This window comes from Corvus kubaryi, unplaced genomic scaffold (assembly GCF_017639235.1).
Source record: "Corvus kubaryi isolate FWS band 111438036 unplaced genomic scaffold, C.kubaryi_AGA036_p1.0 65196, whole genome shotgun sequence".
In the NCBI taxonomy this organism is placed as follows: Eukaryota; Metazoa; Chordata; class Aves; order Passeriformes; family Corvidae; genus Corvus; species Corvus kubaryi.
This window is the reverse complement of record NW_024581829.1, coordinates 38,180-55,362: the sequence shown is the minus strand read 5'-3', so window position 1 is coordinate 55,362 and position 17,183 is coordinate 38,180. Positions and strand designations below refer to the sequence as shown.

The 17,183-nt window shown below is 42.0% G+C and overlaps 1 protein-coding gene across 1 annotated transcript in view; it reads right to left on the bottom strand.

Moving 5' to 3' along the window:
* Positions 1-17,183, bottom strand: part of LOC121673102 (armadillo-like helical domain-containing protein 3) — a 124,425-nt gene that overhangs the window by 69,320 nt on the left and 37,922 nt on the right. Inside the window, exons 20-23 of the mRNA XM_042046153.1 lie at positions 16,479-16,567; positions 3,689-3,771; positions 3,032-3,158; positions 283-358 (exon numbers count right to left, since the gene is read on the bottom strand). Coding sequence (XP_041902087.1) covers positions 283-358; positions 3,032-3,158; positions 3,689-3,771; positions 16,479-16,567 — 375 coding nt within the window. The remainder of the gene's footprint in view (positions 1-282; positions 359-3,031; positions 3,159-3,688; positions 3,772-16,478; positions 16,568-17,183) is intronic.

The following is a 17,183-nucleotide window of genomic DNA, read 5'->3' as shown; positions in this document are numbered from 1 at the left end:
AACTTCTCCCAAGAACGATGTGAGGATTAATTCATTACAGTTTGTGCTATGCTTTCAAAGCACTCAGTCTACAGAAGAGCGGAGAGAATTATTAGAGGACAATCAAATTCTGGTGATCCTTCCTTTATGCCTGTGGGCCCTGTTTAGAGCAATAATTTAGCCCAACAATTAGAACAAATTGAAAACAAAATTCATTCAAACAAATGTGAAAGCGTCATGATAAAAATGTAGTCACACAGGAAATGAGAAACTTTAAAAGAGTAATTAACTTCTACTCCTTACCTAATATTGACTAATGCATGGGTCACCTTGCTTGCAGGCTCTTTCCATTGACCAGCATTGGTAGACAGCCTTAGAACTGAAAGGAGAAGAGAGTTAACAGTGCTGGCACAGAACTGGCAATTTCATAATTCAAAACAGGGGAAAAAAAAAAAAAATTCTGCTTTGGCAAGATGGCAGTCCAGGAACCACATCAAAGCAACGGTCATCTTTGAGATGATCTGTGATCCAGGGCAAAAGTTCCCTTCAAAGCCCATCTAAGAAACATAAGGAACATGGAAGGGGTGAGAAGAAGAGAGTAACAACTTGGAGGCAGAGGGGACAGAAGAACCAGGGTCCTCCTAACTGCTTTCATTATCACACACAGCTCATTTTCCCCAGAAACAGGGCAGCGTCCCAAGCTTAGAATAGCTTTTATTCCACACACAGCTGTTCTCCTCCAGCTCCTGCTTATGCAAGGTTCCATCTGAACTGGACTACATACTGCAGTTTAAACCCTCTCCAGCAATGATGAAATTCTTTACATGCCCATTTATCTAGAGTTGCAGACAGGAATTACACACCAGCCTAAAGAAAAAACACTCCCTGTAGGAAGAAGGGTGGTGTTCTCTTGCACAGATGGTCTCTGACAGACTTAAGAGCAGATCTGAAACATTCTGCAACAGGAACAACTAGGGAACCCAATTCTTTTCCGCCAGAGTACCAAAAATATTTATTTAGGTCAAAATATGTAGTGTTTTTATGGTGGCAGTTACCTGCACATCTCTTGATAAGCATCAGAACAGTAACAGATCCTGTAGCAGATGTTTTGATTAATTTCCATATTGCCTGAACAAAGGGAATTTTCTATTAATTTGTACATACAGGGTTTTCTGGGGGTTAGATTCCACAACAAAAGTTCACCCTCAATTTAGAAGTGAAGGAACAGCTCACCATCTGAATTTAGGATCATCCAGAAACATGGATGTTGCAAGTGAATGATTAAGCACATCGGCCGCATACTTATGCCTATAATTGCAGGACAGAAGCTTTCAGTCCTGCAAATCTGGATAAAGTTCAGTTTCAGAACAAGAGAAAAAAAAACCAAATCAATTAGATTCCACCTCCACTCCCAACATGCAAAGTTTCAACCACATTAACAGAAAAACTAAAGGACACGGCAGTTTTCTCATCTGCGCTAACCAATACCCCAAGGCTAGGGGACAGACGGGTCACTGTAGTCTCAGAAATGGGCTGACAAGCAAAGGAAACTATCAGGACACCTGGTGGCTTTCATCAGCTTGAGACAGTGCTACCTTCTCACCTTCTATTCTACCATTACATGTCATCTGCAGAAAAAAGTTGTCAGCTCTGAGTAACATTGTTTTGTCAAATAGTAGGTACTGTACTTGAGTATCTGAAGTAATATATGTAGAGAGAGTTTCAATTCAGGCATCTGCAAGAGTAATTAAATGGGGTTTACTCTGCGTAGGATGGCAAACATTCATGTGAGAAATGAATTGTTTTAACAGGTCAGGTGTGGTGTGCCTTTTGCAACCCAACTGAGGAAGTATCTGAGTGCATTATTCTTCTATTCCACGTATCTTCAGCTTCCACAAGGGATGGGTTTGAAAAAATTATTAGCTAGTAAAAGCACCTCATTTTACTAGCTGCAACTCTTGAGAGTAGAAAACGGGTTAGCAAAAAATCTTATGCACTCAGAGGGCACAAAAATGGCCAAGTGAACCCTTATGTAATGGCTGAAAACTGTAGGGAATTCATACAAAAGGGCAGCTTGTTTCTGTTTGCAGTTACAGAGGGTAGTCGGCTACTTTTATTTAGGTGAGGATGTCTCTCTTCATGTCAGAAGAGGGCTGTGGCCAACTGTCTGCCCTTTAACTCTCCTTATATGCTTATATTAACGCCTGTTGTTCATTGGGAGATCATGCTGAGAAGGGAACAGAGGGTAAATGAATGAAAGGTCCTTTCGTAATAAAGCAAACAAAGAACATAACTATATTCTTTTTTTCACAGCTTCAAGTTATGCCGCACACCAGTGCTGCTGCAGCTACCCTGGGCTGCAGGTTCCTGCGTATAATACTGCCTGATTATGTCTCCATGCATTCCTTGCTCTTCTTTGCTCCTCCTTCCTGCTGGGTGTCACTTGGCTCCCTTCCCTCTCTCGCTGAAGGATGGCAGCTTCTCCCTGTTTTGCCAGTGGGCACATTCTTCAGTCCAGTGATTCACTTGTCACTGCAAGCAGGTTTGTGAGGGCTGTTTTCTTGGTTACTTTGGCAAAGAGTGAAGTAGATGTGATTTGTCTAGCACAGCAAGCTTCTTGCTATAAGTTTCTCAAATTCTTCTCCAAATTCTTTTTGCATTCAGTAGTTCTCTATGCTGGGTGGTTCTGCAGCACATACCTGCCTTTTGACTTGAAATTGTTGAATGTAATAGAGGAAAACTACACAGAAATGCATGAAATACCACATACTCCATTGTAAAAACGAATTTATATTTCCAACATTAAGTGACAGAGAGAGGGGCACGGAGTCTGTTCGTATTCTTTTGACATTTAAAAAAAAAATTATCCTTTTAGCAAGTTTATCCCTCTCTCAATTCTTAATTTACCAACATGCCCTAGTACACAAAACATGTTCACCCAGCATGACACACATCAGTAGCAGATAGACAGGAAACACCTGACACAAACATCCCTCTTCCACCACACTCACTTCCAGGCAGCAGCAATCCTGACGAGTCAGGAGGTACTTACCCATAGAATAAAGGTTGTCAAAATTCTGGTGCATCCGAATGATTTCATAATAGAGCTCATCATAGCTGCTGGGAGTGGGCAGAAATGTGTCTCCGTAAGTGATGAACATGTTAAACAGGTTCACAACCTATACAAGTGAAAAGAAGTTGCAACAGGAATATTTATCCCAAATCTATTCTGCATCAGAAACAGTACAAACTATGTCCAAAACCTTCAAATAAACAGCTTGCAGTTGCAGCAGATAGCATAACATTACCTCATTGCTTTATTATTTTCTTTATAGTACCAAAGAAACAGACAAGAAGCTTAAATACTGTTTTATCTGGGACCAGAAAAACACATTTCTATTCTGCATACAAAGGGCCACAGAACAAGAAAAAAATATTATCAAATCTGGAAAATTAAACTAGGTCTTTCCTCACATAGACTTATTTCAGTGAGCCAACCCTATAGTTAGTCCAAGCACTGTCCTTTCCAAACACCTAGAGAAACCAACCACAATGATACTCCTCTGCTTCATGGCCTTGTTCTCATATCTCCTTAACAAGCCAGCAATCCTTTCTGGAATCCTTTCAGGATTACAATTCTTTCCTAAGATTAATTCACAATTAAGTTGTTAAAAGATAAGAGGATTTGTGCAAGGGTAAAGATGCTCACCATAAGAGCAAGGGTGAAGATGTTGTGCTTGGCCAGCAACACAGTCTCATTAGACATGAGGAACTTCAACAAGTTGATCAAAGCTAGGAGAAAATAGTAAGTATTTTTAAAATAGTATAAAAAGCAAAGCCATCATCATCAAGTCACTTAAATACAGATGCATTTACATAACCTAGTGCAAGCTAAACTAAATGCCAGCTATTCACCTCAGAAATATATCAATTTATATGTAGGGTTTAGCGGTGCTTTTTGTTGCTAAAATACTCAGCTGAACAGGTAAGTGACAGCTATTTTACCTTCCCACATTTATTCTCCTTCACTGACTTCCCAATCAAATCTACTCAGGCTCAAGGTACATCTCTTGTTAGCTCAGTCAGCTCACGGAGATTTTTCTATCTGCTAGATCCTGGAGTGAGCTTTGGGGTTGGAGAATCCAACTGTCTTGTTTCTGCTTCATATATCACCAACATGATATATGCATAGTCAGCCCCAAACTGTCACTCTTGTTGATACATGCAGTTATAAAAAATAAAAAAGGTAAGAAAACCCCCACAGCATAGCTTTTCTGTAGCTCTGTGTCAATGCTACTGCACTGCTAAAAAGAAGGATGTAGTACTTTATTGTGCCAGTTATCTGGGGCTGTGCCATAAAGATTACAGATCTGGTTCAAACTTGTCTTAAATAATAAAACAACAAAAGCTCCTGCTGTAACCACCCAGTATCAGTTAGTAACAGTGGTAATTAACAAAAAGGTTGGCTAAAAATGCTTTAATCAAAGAGACTTTACAATAAACAACTGTATTCCATGCACTTTAATAAAATGTAAAGTTCCTTATCTTTTTTTTTTCTAGTTGTTGAGATTTTCAGAAAACTAGCTTCTTCTGCATTATAGCTGTTCAAGAGTAAAAGCTGAAGGCTGACTGGAAGAGGTTCTTAATGTACTCTCTGCTCTGAAGTCAACAGATTTCAAGACTTAAAACATCTGAATTAAGATGTCATGAAAAGTCAATGCTGGAACACTGTACACACCTTTTTTTAAAGGTTCTTAATTATCTACTAATTAGTAACTTCATCCAACAGAACAATACCAGGCATTACTCCAATTTTTTTACAGGCACAAGTAGAACTTGTTAATCCCTTTTTTCCCCCCACCACTACACAAGCATCACACACTACCCAGTAACCTGTGAGAAAATAAGCTGTGGTTTGGGAGAGCTCCACAGCTAATGCAGAAAAAACCATTCACCTCAGCCCAAAGTACAGGCTATGAAAGAGGAAGAGATAAAGCACAGGGAACAGGAATGAGGTATGGGCAGAATTTAGATACTCATCCCCTTCAAGATTACAGAGGTAAAATCAAAACACCTACAGCAAAATGATGTGAACACACTGGTCAGATCTTGAATTAAAGGAAACTGCCAGATTCTAAATGCAGTCCTGCAACCTCTACTTTACAATACTAGAAGTTCACCATGAGTATCAAAAGTTTATATATGCACACCCAAAGGGAAGCCTACAGCCCCAAGGCAGGTATTTACTCATCACAGGCAGAAGCTACTTCAGTTTAATCTTCCAGTGGGTGGCTGATGCTGAACTGCAAACTAGGAACGAACAAAGCTCTCTGCAAACTCCAGACGTGCAAGTGCTGTATCTTTCAGAGCTATTCCAGGATTTAACCATCAGTAATAGCATTTCTCGCTTCCATGTCTGCAGCTCACCTCATGAAGCACATTCATTCACACCTTTTCAATCCAGCCACATAACTCTCCACACCATCATCACCCCATCATCAGAAACTCCTGGGACCAAAACCAGAGCTTGGATTCCACAATAACACAGCTCTGGAAATACCCCTGTCAGTTACTTTTCTGCAAAACAAACGTTTCAAAACAAAGTAGCAGGTACAGATGGGCTCTCCACTGGAGCAAAGATCCAGCTAAAAACAGGTTGCCAAGGTAACCAAACCTCCACAGCAAAAAAGTCTCCTGCAGTCAGTGCCTTGGACTGCAGACAGCTGCCCTGCATCTCTGTCACAGCAGCTCATCAGCCATCTCTCCATCTCAGAGTTTCAAGCATTTAGTTACAAGGCTTTACCTCCTTCCCAGCCATGACAGTCCACAGGGCCACAGCTCATGAACAGGTGCTGCTGTTCAACTACCAGCAGCTTGGGTTTGTGGAAGCAAAGTAGCAGAGCTCTGGATTTCTTCTGACAAGTTGTGAGAAGCCTCATGTTCATCTCTTTGCCTCTTACTCTACCGCAAGAGCCCTGCTGAATGGCCTTTGCCAGCAGGTCATGGCACAGCGTGACAAGAAGCCACCACTGAACATCCAAAAACAGTGAACATGAAAGCTGCCCGTGATGAGGAGAACTATTTTGAAAAGAACGAGCGTATTTGTCCAGAGCACAAGCACTCACCAAATGACGAGGACAAGCACCCTACAACTGCCCACTGCAATACTTCTCACAGACCACCCTGAAGCACTTGTACTGCTTTGTATTGGTGACAACACTAGAAGGAGAACTAGCTCTGTTCTCTCCCGACATTTGTTTCAGCCATTGTGATGAATCTATGTTTAATTTTCCTGTTTCAGTGAGAAAGAAGACAAGAGATTACCTCTGCTTGAAATCAGTATTTATACCTGAACTGCACTGCACCACAGCCCACTCAAAACAACCTGTGCTGCTCCTTCCCTAAGAACTAGGAAGGAGAGGAACATGCTTCACATGAAGAAGAAACTGAGCGCTGGGCTCAGAGCCCGGTCAGAAGAACTAATCCGTCAGAGGTTTACAGCCACTGTGTGCCCTGCGCTGACAAATTTATCAAGTGTTAGGAAACCACACATTCCAGAAAAAGTTGCAGTGTTCCTAACTGGGATATACACTACATTGATGCTAAAAGAGCAACCAATCTTTCTCCACGCCAGCACACTCTGCAGCAGCCTCTATCAAGTGTCTCTAAGGAACACGAACACTGTGGAACCTTTAAATCCCTTTGCCGTGTCTCTGTAGTTTGTTTGTAAGGCAGCCCCTGTACTGAAAATGAGGACAGCTATGCCCTGAAGTTTTCAGAACTAACAACTTTTAGATCTGGCTTCATATGCCTAGTGCCCTTCAGCAACAATTACACGCACAAAATAAACCTTTAGAGGAAAGTCCAACTGACTGAACACCCCTCTGCCCTCGAGCTCCAAGGGAGCACTGATGCCACTGTTCCTGAGCAATCTGAAGCCAAACCAGATGTGTCACTTTTTCCCTGCTGCAATCAACTGCTCGCCTCTCATACCCCACCTGCAGGCTGCCCTTGCACACTAGCCAGGAAATTATCCCTTTTTTTTTTTCCCAACAGAGGAGCAGTTCAGTCTCCCAGCTGCACAGGCAGACACCAACGTGATCCTTGCTTGGGCTCAGCCACCTTATCCCAAATTATGCTCCAGGATTTAACAGCAATGGATGGTTTGGGCATGAGATCTATTTCAGCATTAACTGGAAAAAAGCACCATTTTTGCAATACCCTCTAGAGCCTTTTTTTTCCTCCCTAAAGGTATCTGTTCTTGGCCCGACCCAAACACCCACTGTGGTGAGTCTTGAAATATCCATAACTTCACAATACAACAGGGTCACTAGTACTTCTTTAGCAATAAAGGGAGAAGGCTCTAACTAAACAAGCAGCCACCAGTATTTTCATGTAAGTGACCTGAACTGAGTGCACTGGCTATGCCTCTTAAATCAACAAGAAGAGAACACAGCTTTGGACAACTATGTTTACAGCCTGAAACCCAAGTAGACAAGCAGGCTGAGTGGACACAGAGCCATGTGACTGGCTCTGTGTGAAAAGTGGTATAAAGCAGGTTGGTTCTTAGGCAATTTTCTCTCCAAAGAATTATTATAGCAAAAGGATGAAAAGTGACATCACAGATACCCTCCCCTACTTTTTAAACTGAAATGACTGCAGTGAAAGAACCTCTGAGCTCTTTCTCTGCTCAGCTGCTTTTGAAGACACTTTCCCTTATCACCTCCCATAGCCACTCTGTCTGCCAAGGAGCAGCAGTAGTACTGCTCAGTTATTTGCTGCCCTTCCCCAGACCAATCCTCTGTGAGAAAACTGCAGGCAGCCACCATCTCTCCTTTTCTTCTACCAGGAAGGAGGTAATTCCCGTTACAGATGCCCTTCACTCCCTCCTTCCCCTACTCCTATTCCCATAGCAGATTTACCCTCTTTCCCTATAAGCCTTGTTTCAAACAGAAGTATATTCAGCCCCAGGTGAATTGGGATTCACACAACAGTTTTGGGTTTTTTAGCGTCTCGGTGTTCCCTGTTTGGATCATTTGTAATGCAACAGAACCACGGAGATAGACCAAGAGAAAAGGGGGGGAAAAAAAGTAGTAGTATCATCCCTTGGGCAAGTCAGAATGTAGCACAGACTCTGCCAGGAGCATCGGAAGGTTCTGATGTGTTATTGCACAACACAGCAGAAGAGAAGAGCCCTGAGACACTCATCAATGAGAGCTCGAATGGGTTGAGCACAGTACAGAGGCCTCTGTCACTGCATCTGCTGCGCTTACAGGTCAAAAATCTTCTAATGGTGCATATAATGGCCCTCAAGAAAGCAGCGAGGGAGGAAGAGATGTGAGGGCTCCTCAGTTGCAGTGTAACAGCCATTAACAGGATCTTGTGCTCTACTAAAATCCTCCAATTTTCTACCCTTCAACTTTCAGGGCACACTGGGAAGAACAGTGATTTTCCCATTCCCTCTAGAAGTTACCATTGAGTCAACAGTATATTCAGTGTCCTCCTCCCCGTGTCTCAAATCAAAGCCTCCTTAGAAGGATCCCCACCCATATATCACTAGAAGGCAGCCGATCATGACATCTGGGCAACACTTCCATGCTGCACAGAAGTCCTCTGCCTACAAGTGCTTCAGCAGAACAATAACCACCCTGGATCTTCTATAGCCACCCTGTTCACATGTATGTATTCTCAAGGCAAGGTCCACACTACTCACTGTAGCACATGGTAAGCCAGATCTGCTAAGGCTTAGTGCAACTAAGGCCACAACTGAGAATAAAGTGGATTAGATTCTTCAGGAAGCATCGCTGGTCTTTCTGTGCTTCAGTTCTTCCAACATACAAGAGAAAACAGGACCATTCTATCTGCAACAGCACTGGAAGTATAAATAGAGCAAAATGAGGAGCCCTGGCTGTACCTGGCCAGATCAAAGGTCCACCTATGCTTAGTGTTCTGTCTCTAAATGGTCTACATCAAACACTTGTTAAAAAAAAAATAGGCCAAACAATGCTTTCTTATATGTTCTTCCGGATTCCAAAATTCAGCATGATCCCCTTACACGAGGGGAACTACAGTACAGAATGTGAAAAAAACAGATTCTCACAGCACAACAATACCACAACCACGGACCAGTCCACTCTCTTGTTCCAGACTGGAAGTCACAAGGGCTAAGCTAGGATAACCACATAGCCCACTGTGCACCTATGAGGAGAAGAGACCCCAGAAGAGTAATCACCTCTAAAAAATGCTATACCTGAAAGGCAATTCAGATTTAGGGAAGCAAAAGGCTCAAATATGACATTCTGAGACGACCTAAGTGTTAAAATGGTGCAGATCTGGCCACAGTCAGCACTGGCAAGCACTCAGAAGAACAGTGATCAAAAGAAACTCAGGAGGAGATGAGTATCTACAGATTGGGTTTGACAGGAAAGAACAAACAGAGGTATTTTCCAGACAGAGTTGTAGGAATAAGAAGCGTGTCCAAGAAATAGTTACATTGCTATTACAAACTAATGCACCAGAACTCCCTGAGGCACAAACTATCCCAGCATCCTTGGACAAGCGAACCAATTACTCAGGGACAGCACTTGCAGCTTCCTGTCAATCACCCACAGCACTAGAAAACAAGACTGTTGCACCAATGCTGCAGTCCCCTCTCAGGGGAGCAGAGGAAGCAATAAAAGCTCTGTCAACATCACTAGTCAACATGCTCCAGCTCCTTCCCTCTGCTCTGATCAGGAGGGAGCACCCTGCTCACTGCTGTAACAATTACCTGGCTGGACGCTCCTCTACCCTCCCGGCTTGCTGCCACAGGCACTGCTGAGTTCCTCCTCCCAGCCACCACAGCTCTGTGGCAAAAAGCAGCTGGCAACTAGCAGGCTCCCCATCACCAGCACTCTACAGCTGTTCCCTCTTTTCCCCATGACTCGCTCTCAGGGGTACATCCATGAAAGCAGGCTCTTTTCTTAATGAGAATCAACAGCTTGCCAGAGGGCTGGAGCACATGCTGGCATAACCCATCGCTCCCAGGATCAGTCAAGCAGGCTATTTCACCTCCAACCCTTCACTTTCTTTATACAGCCCCCATCCTCAGAACTCACTGTTCCCACCTAAATGGAATCAACAGGGTGAAATTGCAAGCTTAATGGAAATGCTGATTGCTGATGCCAGAGCAATGCTGCTTGATGGCAATCCAGCAAGCAGTAAGAAAGAACACAAATTTTCCAACTTCAGCTAAAGCCTAGATGAACAATATGCTTTTTTCTTAAGAAAAAAAAAAAAAAAAAGCACAGACCTACAAGCTTCATCCCTCTTTAGAGGGAAGGGTAGTATTGAGCTGAATTCTGTTTTGTCTGACAGTGTAAGTTCACACTGTTAAATAGTAGTCTTGCGAGTTACAGTTGCACTTTTTGCCTGGGGTTTTAGAACAGAAAAGGTGGAGAATCTGGAGAAAGAGAAGAAGTATTGTGTGAGAACATGGAAAGACATAAAGGTAAGGAACCTAGGAGTGATACTGCCTGAACACAAAAAGGGGCCAGGGATAAATTATTGCATTCTGAATGCTGCAAGCCCTCCGGGCAGAGAAAGAAACAACTTCGAACAGCTGTAACACTTCTATCATCAATGGGACCGTTTCCCAGGAGAAACTATCACACCATCTCCACGAGGTCACTGTGATCTGCAAACTGCTAGGGATTCACAACCAAATTCTCCAGTATTTGCTAGCTTTATTTGAAACAGGACAGAGCAAGGTATCTGGATGAGACCTGCCAGGCTGAGGGAAGATGACCAAAAGGTTGCTAAACTTATCCATGCAAATTCCTAATTCCCTTTGTGCTCATCTGAGCAAGGCTCTGTTGAGAAATTCCCATCCTGATCTCACCAGGGGATCAATAACAGCACCAAATCTTATATTATTCTTTTTCTGTTCATCAGCTATCAGGGTCAAACTCTTTATCATCAGTATTAAAATATGTTAACATAAAGTAAAGGTAAACCAGAATTAAGTAAAAGCAGATGCTTCCAATAAATGACCCATGCAGGGAATTTAGAATGTCCTCCTTTACAAGAAAAGCCACTGAGTTTCTGCATTTCTTACACTACCTTCTTTAAGAGTTTAATACCAGGACATTTCACCAAATGGCTGGAGTGTTCTTATGAAAATATTCTAGCCTTGATAGAAGGAGGTCATATGGAAAGGTGAGCACGAAATTGTCCCACCAGTTGAGAATGACAGCAGAATACCACAAGTAGACACTTGCAGTCTTCCTTCTGACCTTCCCATCTTTCTGCCTGTAAGTGAGCTTTGTATGAAGGGACTGGGGTTTTCTTTGGGGTAATGTAGAGTGCTCTGAGGGGTACAAATTAAATAAATCAGTGAGTATCAACCCACAACACACACCACAACTACAAACAAAAATTATTTTATAAAACCATGTTTCAATTTCAATCCTTTCCTGAATTCCCTGAAATAGGTAACAGGATTAACAGTTGTCTTCCTGAACCCAGTTTGTGCCAACACAGTACCACATATCACAAGCACCAACACCCCTATGAGTGAAGAAAACAGGACCCCCAAATGGCTGCAAACTCCCAGTATGTATTCCATGGCACATAACAGCTACAGCCTTTAGTTTGTGTGAGAAACTAAGCCATTTGCTAACTGGCCAAGCAGCTCTACGGTCTTCCAAACTCTCATGGCATCTAGTGATCAGGAACTCTGCCAGTGAACTAGACTGTCTAGTACACCAGTGTGTGAATCCTGCCTCCACAAGAGCTGCAAGATGATAAGCTTCCCGTGCCATGTAGCTGCAGCAGAATGTGACAGTGACAGCTGGATTAGAGATGAAGGGAAGACACAACATCACCTGACTTCCAGCCTGTTCAGCAACATAAATCAGAAGGCTGAAGCAGACCTGATCAACAGTTGTAGAACCAGAAATGACATAGATAACATACTCCCAGTAATCAATGTTTCAGTCACAGAAATAATAAACCAAAGTGATTAAACAATACCATTTTAAATATGCACTGCATAAGGGCAGTGTTATATATACTGAAAGTCAGGGGGGAGCTTCTCCCCCACAAAAAATTGCTTCTTTATTTTAAAATCTTCCCCAGAGGAACCTTTCACATTTTTAGTATTCACCCAAAAAGATTTTGAATGCAGTACTATCCTTGCTTTAAATACAGAACCTGACAAAAAGATCTGAAGAGTGGACAAAAAGGGGAATAAAAAAGTGTATTTTGTCTAGTAGCATCGTAAAAGTCTGCTTTGATGACCCTAAAATGAAAAAGGAGAAAAATTAACTTCTTGATAGTGCTACATATTTGAAGCATGCTTATTTTACCAGTGCATTCTGCATCTACCAAATTAACTAAGCTACAAGGTAAGGAACTATAGCCTTATGTTAAAACGATTTGGAAACTGATCTTCAACACTTCCTAATGGCAATGCCCACTTTTAATCCTACTTTGCATTCAACTGCCCCAACAAACAGCTATTTCACCATTATTATTATTATTATTATAGTTCAGATTTTTTTAGGCTCTACTCTTGCTATTAAAAGTCTTTATTAGTATTGCTTTTCTGTTTCTTTAAACATAGCTTTTGCTTAAAGCAAACCATAGCAACTGCAAAGAAGTTACCTGCATCCCCTAAGCTCAGAGTGAATTGCTCAAGCATTGCTAATTTTGAGGTGGGAGGAGTTGAAGAATGAGGTCTTTTTATATAAAAAGCTTAAATGACTCATGAAAACTCTTCTGGCATAGCTTATACATGCTTGACAACAACAACCACCTATATAGCACTGTCCATCATGCAAGTGCTGTACAAACTAGCCCAAGAACATTGGGCTGTTTCTGAGAACAGGGAACTGGCTGTTCCAAAGTTTCCTAATCGGCTCTATGAAGTACCTTACACTTGACATTCAAGCGTAATCATCAGTGTTTAAAAAGTGTAAGGTACCTGGCATAAACAGTTCAGGAGATTTCCAGTTGGCCAAAATGTCTGCAAGCAAACAGGTCAACACAGTCATATCCACACAGACTTTCTGACCTTAGCCAAATTTCCAGGCTAGTCACCAGCAGTGGTTCACTGTCAGTGGTGAAAAACCTGAAGGTTTTCTTCAGCACTCAAAGGGAAGAGCTGCACACTAACCACTGATGGAACTGAAGTGAACAGACAACTGAAAAGGCCTATTAAAAAAGAACCAAGATCAACAGACATCTCTGGATCTGAATCTAACTGCATTTGCATTTGCCAGTCACTTTCATAGGTTAATCAGATTACAACTTCTTTTCACTCTCCAGCCCTCTTTTTAAGATGTTCCAGAATTTAGCTCCACTAGTGATCTGATATTTATTTTCACACTACTTTTAGCTAGAGCCAGCTTCTACACACTACTTTTGCCACCCACAGATTTTCCTTTCTGTCAATCCTGTTTTCAGCTCTCAAATCCTTGCATCTTTCTCTGTCACCTGAACATTCTTGGTCATCTGGTCAGCACAGCTAGAGATTTATACTGCTTTGAGTGCCATGGCCCTGGTCCCTTTACTTAACGTGAAAAAATTATTCTAATAGAGAAGCTAAGGCTGGATCACATCCAAAGACTCTGTAACAATATTGTTCTTCTTTAAGCTCAGATGTTGCAAAAGGAAGTTCAACAGAAATAAGATCATATGGAAACAATGTGCCAAATAGTGGCATATCTAAAAAAGTATAAAGTCTTACAGACTGCATAAACAGCCTGATATGTGTCCCAAGAGATGCCAAAGCACCTGGATCCAGTGCTTTTCTCTACCACCATTGCAAATTAAAATAAAAAATAGTAAATGCAGAAACTTTCTCAAAGTGCTGCTGGCCTTCCATGCTGAAGACAAAGCATCCACAACGGAAGAGCATCAATCCATCAGATGACACACAAGTGGCTTTCCTTAATTAGAGATTAGCTAACATTAGAATTGGCAAGTGAACAGAAGGCTCCATACACTGCTACTGCTTCCACCTACAACCTTTATCTCAGTTCCTCCGCACCCTACACTGACTACCTACCCACAGTATTCTCTTTGTCTTCTTCTCCCACTCAATTTTCTGCCTGAAAAAACTCTCCTCCTTTTACGTGCCAGGTAGAACTCTCTCCCTTTCTTTCAATATATCCTTACACAAATTCCCTCCAGCTTCTTTGTTCCGCTCAGCTCTGTTGGGGGGCCTCCATTCCTATTATCCACGCTGCACCACAGGGGCATTGCTTCAGTCATCATACACTTTGTCATTCTAGAAGACAAGTGTGGGCTTGAAGACCTTCTGCAGAGCACACCTGATGGGACAACCTGATATCTCAGACGTTACAGTGAATAGCTGCTCCCTTTTAGCTGTTCCTCCAGCAGTGATAACTGATTATTCAATCCAAAATAAAAGCCTGATGGTCATATGAGAGACAGAAATTAATTCAGAAGTCTTGTGCTCCAGTTTGGAATTGTCTGTCACATAGAACAAAACCAGAGAAAGAGACATTCTTTCACATCAAAGGCAGCAGCATTCTGGGTAATCAAGAGCAACCTTGACAGGGTAAGAGTTAAGTACGAAATAGATCTCAAGACAGGGCTGGCAATTAGCATTTATTCTGCAACATATATAGCATTCTAGAAGCATGTCTGGGGCAGCCAGGACCTGCCCTTCTACAGGTGTGTGTACCACTTCACCCAGGGCCTTCCAGCCTGTATAAACCACTCAGCAGTTACCAAAGAACTCTGTTTACCTCAACATCCTATAAAAAAAATTTTTTTGCAACTTTCTATGGTAGTTTACTCCCACGAGAGGATCTCCTTAAACACACAGAAATCTATAGTGAGCATGGAGCTCTGCAGCTACATCAGGTGTGCAGACATTCCAGTTCCTTCATAGAAACCTGACCAATCCAAGTGGTTTTATGTTACTGCTTTGCTTTCAAAGCATGTGCAGTACTTAACACTTCTGAGGCACTTGATGTTTCCAAAGCTCTATATAAACACCAGTTAATTAGAGACTGCTAACAAGAATATCCCAAGATGCTGAATCTCAGTGTGTCCAAGGATTTCTGGTTTTTCCCCTCCCCTAAAACAGGGAAAGTTAAGGATTGAAAGATGCCTAAGAGTGTGCTCCCTGAACTGTGGAACAATACTTTCAAGCAAAAGGTGCTACATCTCAAACTTCCATTCTGCCAGTGTGTAGAAAAGACCCATGCCAGCCTGGCCAAATAGAAACGGCTCTGGTTCACTGTAACTGCTGAGAAGATATCACACACATTGTCAGATGCAATTTCCATTCACAACAGACATCCACAATGTACACACTCATCTCTTGAACTGGCACTACGCTGCAGCCATGCCTCTAGGGGCTTTGTTCTGAGGAAAACAACTGAAAAGGAACTGCTAATCCCTTAATTAGCGGCATCGCTTCACCTTCTGCAGGAATAATTTAGAAAGTCTGAATGGGCCACATGTCACACAAGGCGAAAAGTTAGTAACTGAAAATGACTCGGGTTGTTGGTTCATTTCTCTGTACCTGCATCTCAGCTGGGCAAGGCTACTGAAGGGAAGTACTCAGTGTCAATTGAGAAAAGCTTCACAAACCACTCATAACTGCCTCTTTCAAAAGCCACCCTCTCTCAAATTTTTAAAGGGAGTTGCATTACACCAGGCAAGTCACTGATGCTAGGTCTCAAGCACAGCTCCAGGAATACACAGGTAAGGCCATGTTGCCTTGAATTTTCATAAAGCACTTGTTTAAGCCACAACAGCAAGGGGATTAACTACTTTCCTGGCTGAGCTACTTGATTGCTTGCTAGGTAAGAACTGAAGCACATACCATATCCACCAAAGACGCCTGTTAGGTCTCATCATCCATTCTCCTACTCCCTTCCTCAGACCTCCCACGCAATGAACTGCATCATATAAGAGTCCTACAAAGCTGTCCACTAGATTATGTCAAACCCCACAATATTTATTTATCTATCTTTGGATGCAAGTGGCATGAACCAGACTATCTACCATCAACTCAAAGGTCAGAGTTAAAAGCCTCTCTTCCCTCACACTGACATTTCAAGGCTGCTTTCTTCAGGAGCAGCACAACTATTCTAAGTGTGAGCATCTGCTACAGTAATAGGAAAAGCAAGGTCCCTCTCCTTTACCTAAGAGCCCATCTCCTTTCTACTCACAAATATGTGAGAGAGAAACACTATTCCATAAAACATGACTCCATTTTCTCCAATCAGGTAAAGAGGGACTCAGGTAATGGAACAGAAAAACAAAGACATTTGGATACCATGGTGAGCATGGACAGACAAGAAAGTAAATTAGCTACCATTATGATAATGAAATGGCTTTCCGAAGGAGGCAGCTTGCATGTAGCAACTAAGAAGCAACATAATGATGCTTTAACAGAACTGCTGCTTGCTTTTTAACCCTGTAGCAATGGAACAAGCTATTTTTCCTATTTGACTGTCTCTGCAGAGGCCAAGTACCTGACCAGAGCTCCCTCCAAGTGTAATGAAGCCTCACTCTGCATTTCTTCTGGTAGCACAGCAGCTTGTGCACAATCTGAATGCACCGTCTGGAAAAGAGAGGGCAAAGGATTAATGACATTGCATCTTCCTGCAATTCTACATCAAGCTTGGAAATATCTCTGAAATCAGCAGCAGGGAAATAAACAAACTCAAAGACTATCAGAGGAGGATGGGAGTTGTGGCTTTGGCCTCCTAAGAGGAACCAACACTCACAAAAAAGGAATCTGACAAAATGAAAGAAAGGGGCCTGTATGCCAGTTTAAGCTCAACAGGATTAGACTGACCACAAATGCACATTTGCTGTTTAATAAATACTTTTCACTCTTTGCTACTTTTACCTAAGGGCCTCAAACTATAAAATGAGTTACTTAACTTGCAGGCTCCATATATGTGAGACTGCACATTATTGTAAAATTGGGACACAATGAAGGTTCTCAGTTTCTCTGTGCCCAGTGATGAGGCTAAAGGAAATGAGGGTGTCAAAAAAACTACAGGATTTTTAGTCTGACTGAGGTGTGTGGTTTAATTACATTTATATATATATATATATATTTCTATCAAATTTTCCAGTCCCCTCATACTTAAAATAATTTAAGTATAAGCTTTGGAATGATCATGCAATACACATAACAAGCTCTAGAATCCCCCAACATACAGGCAATG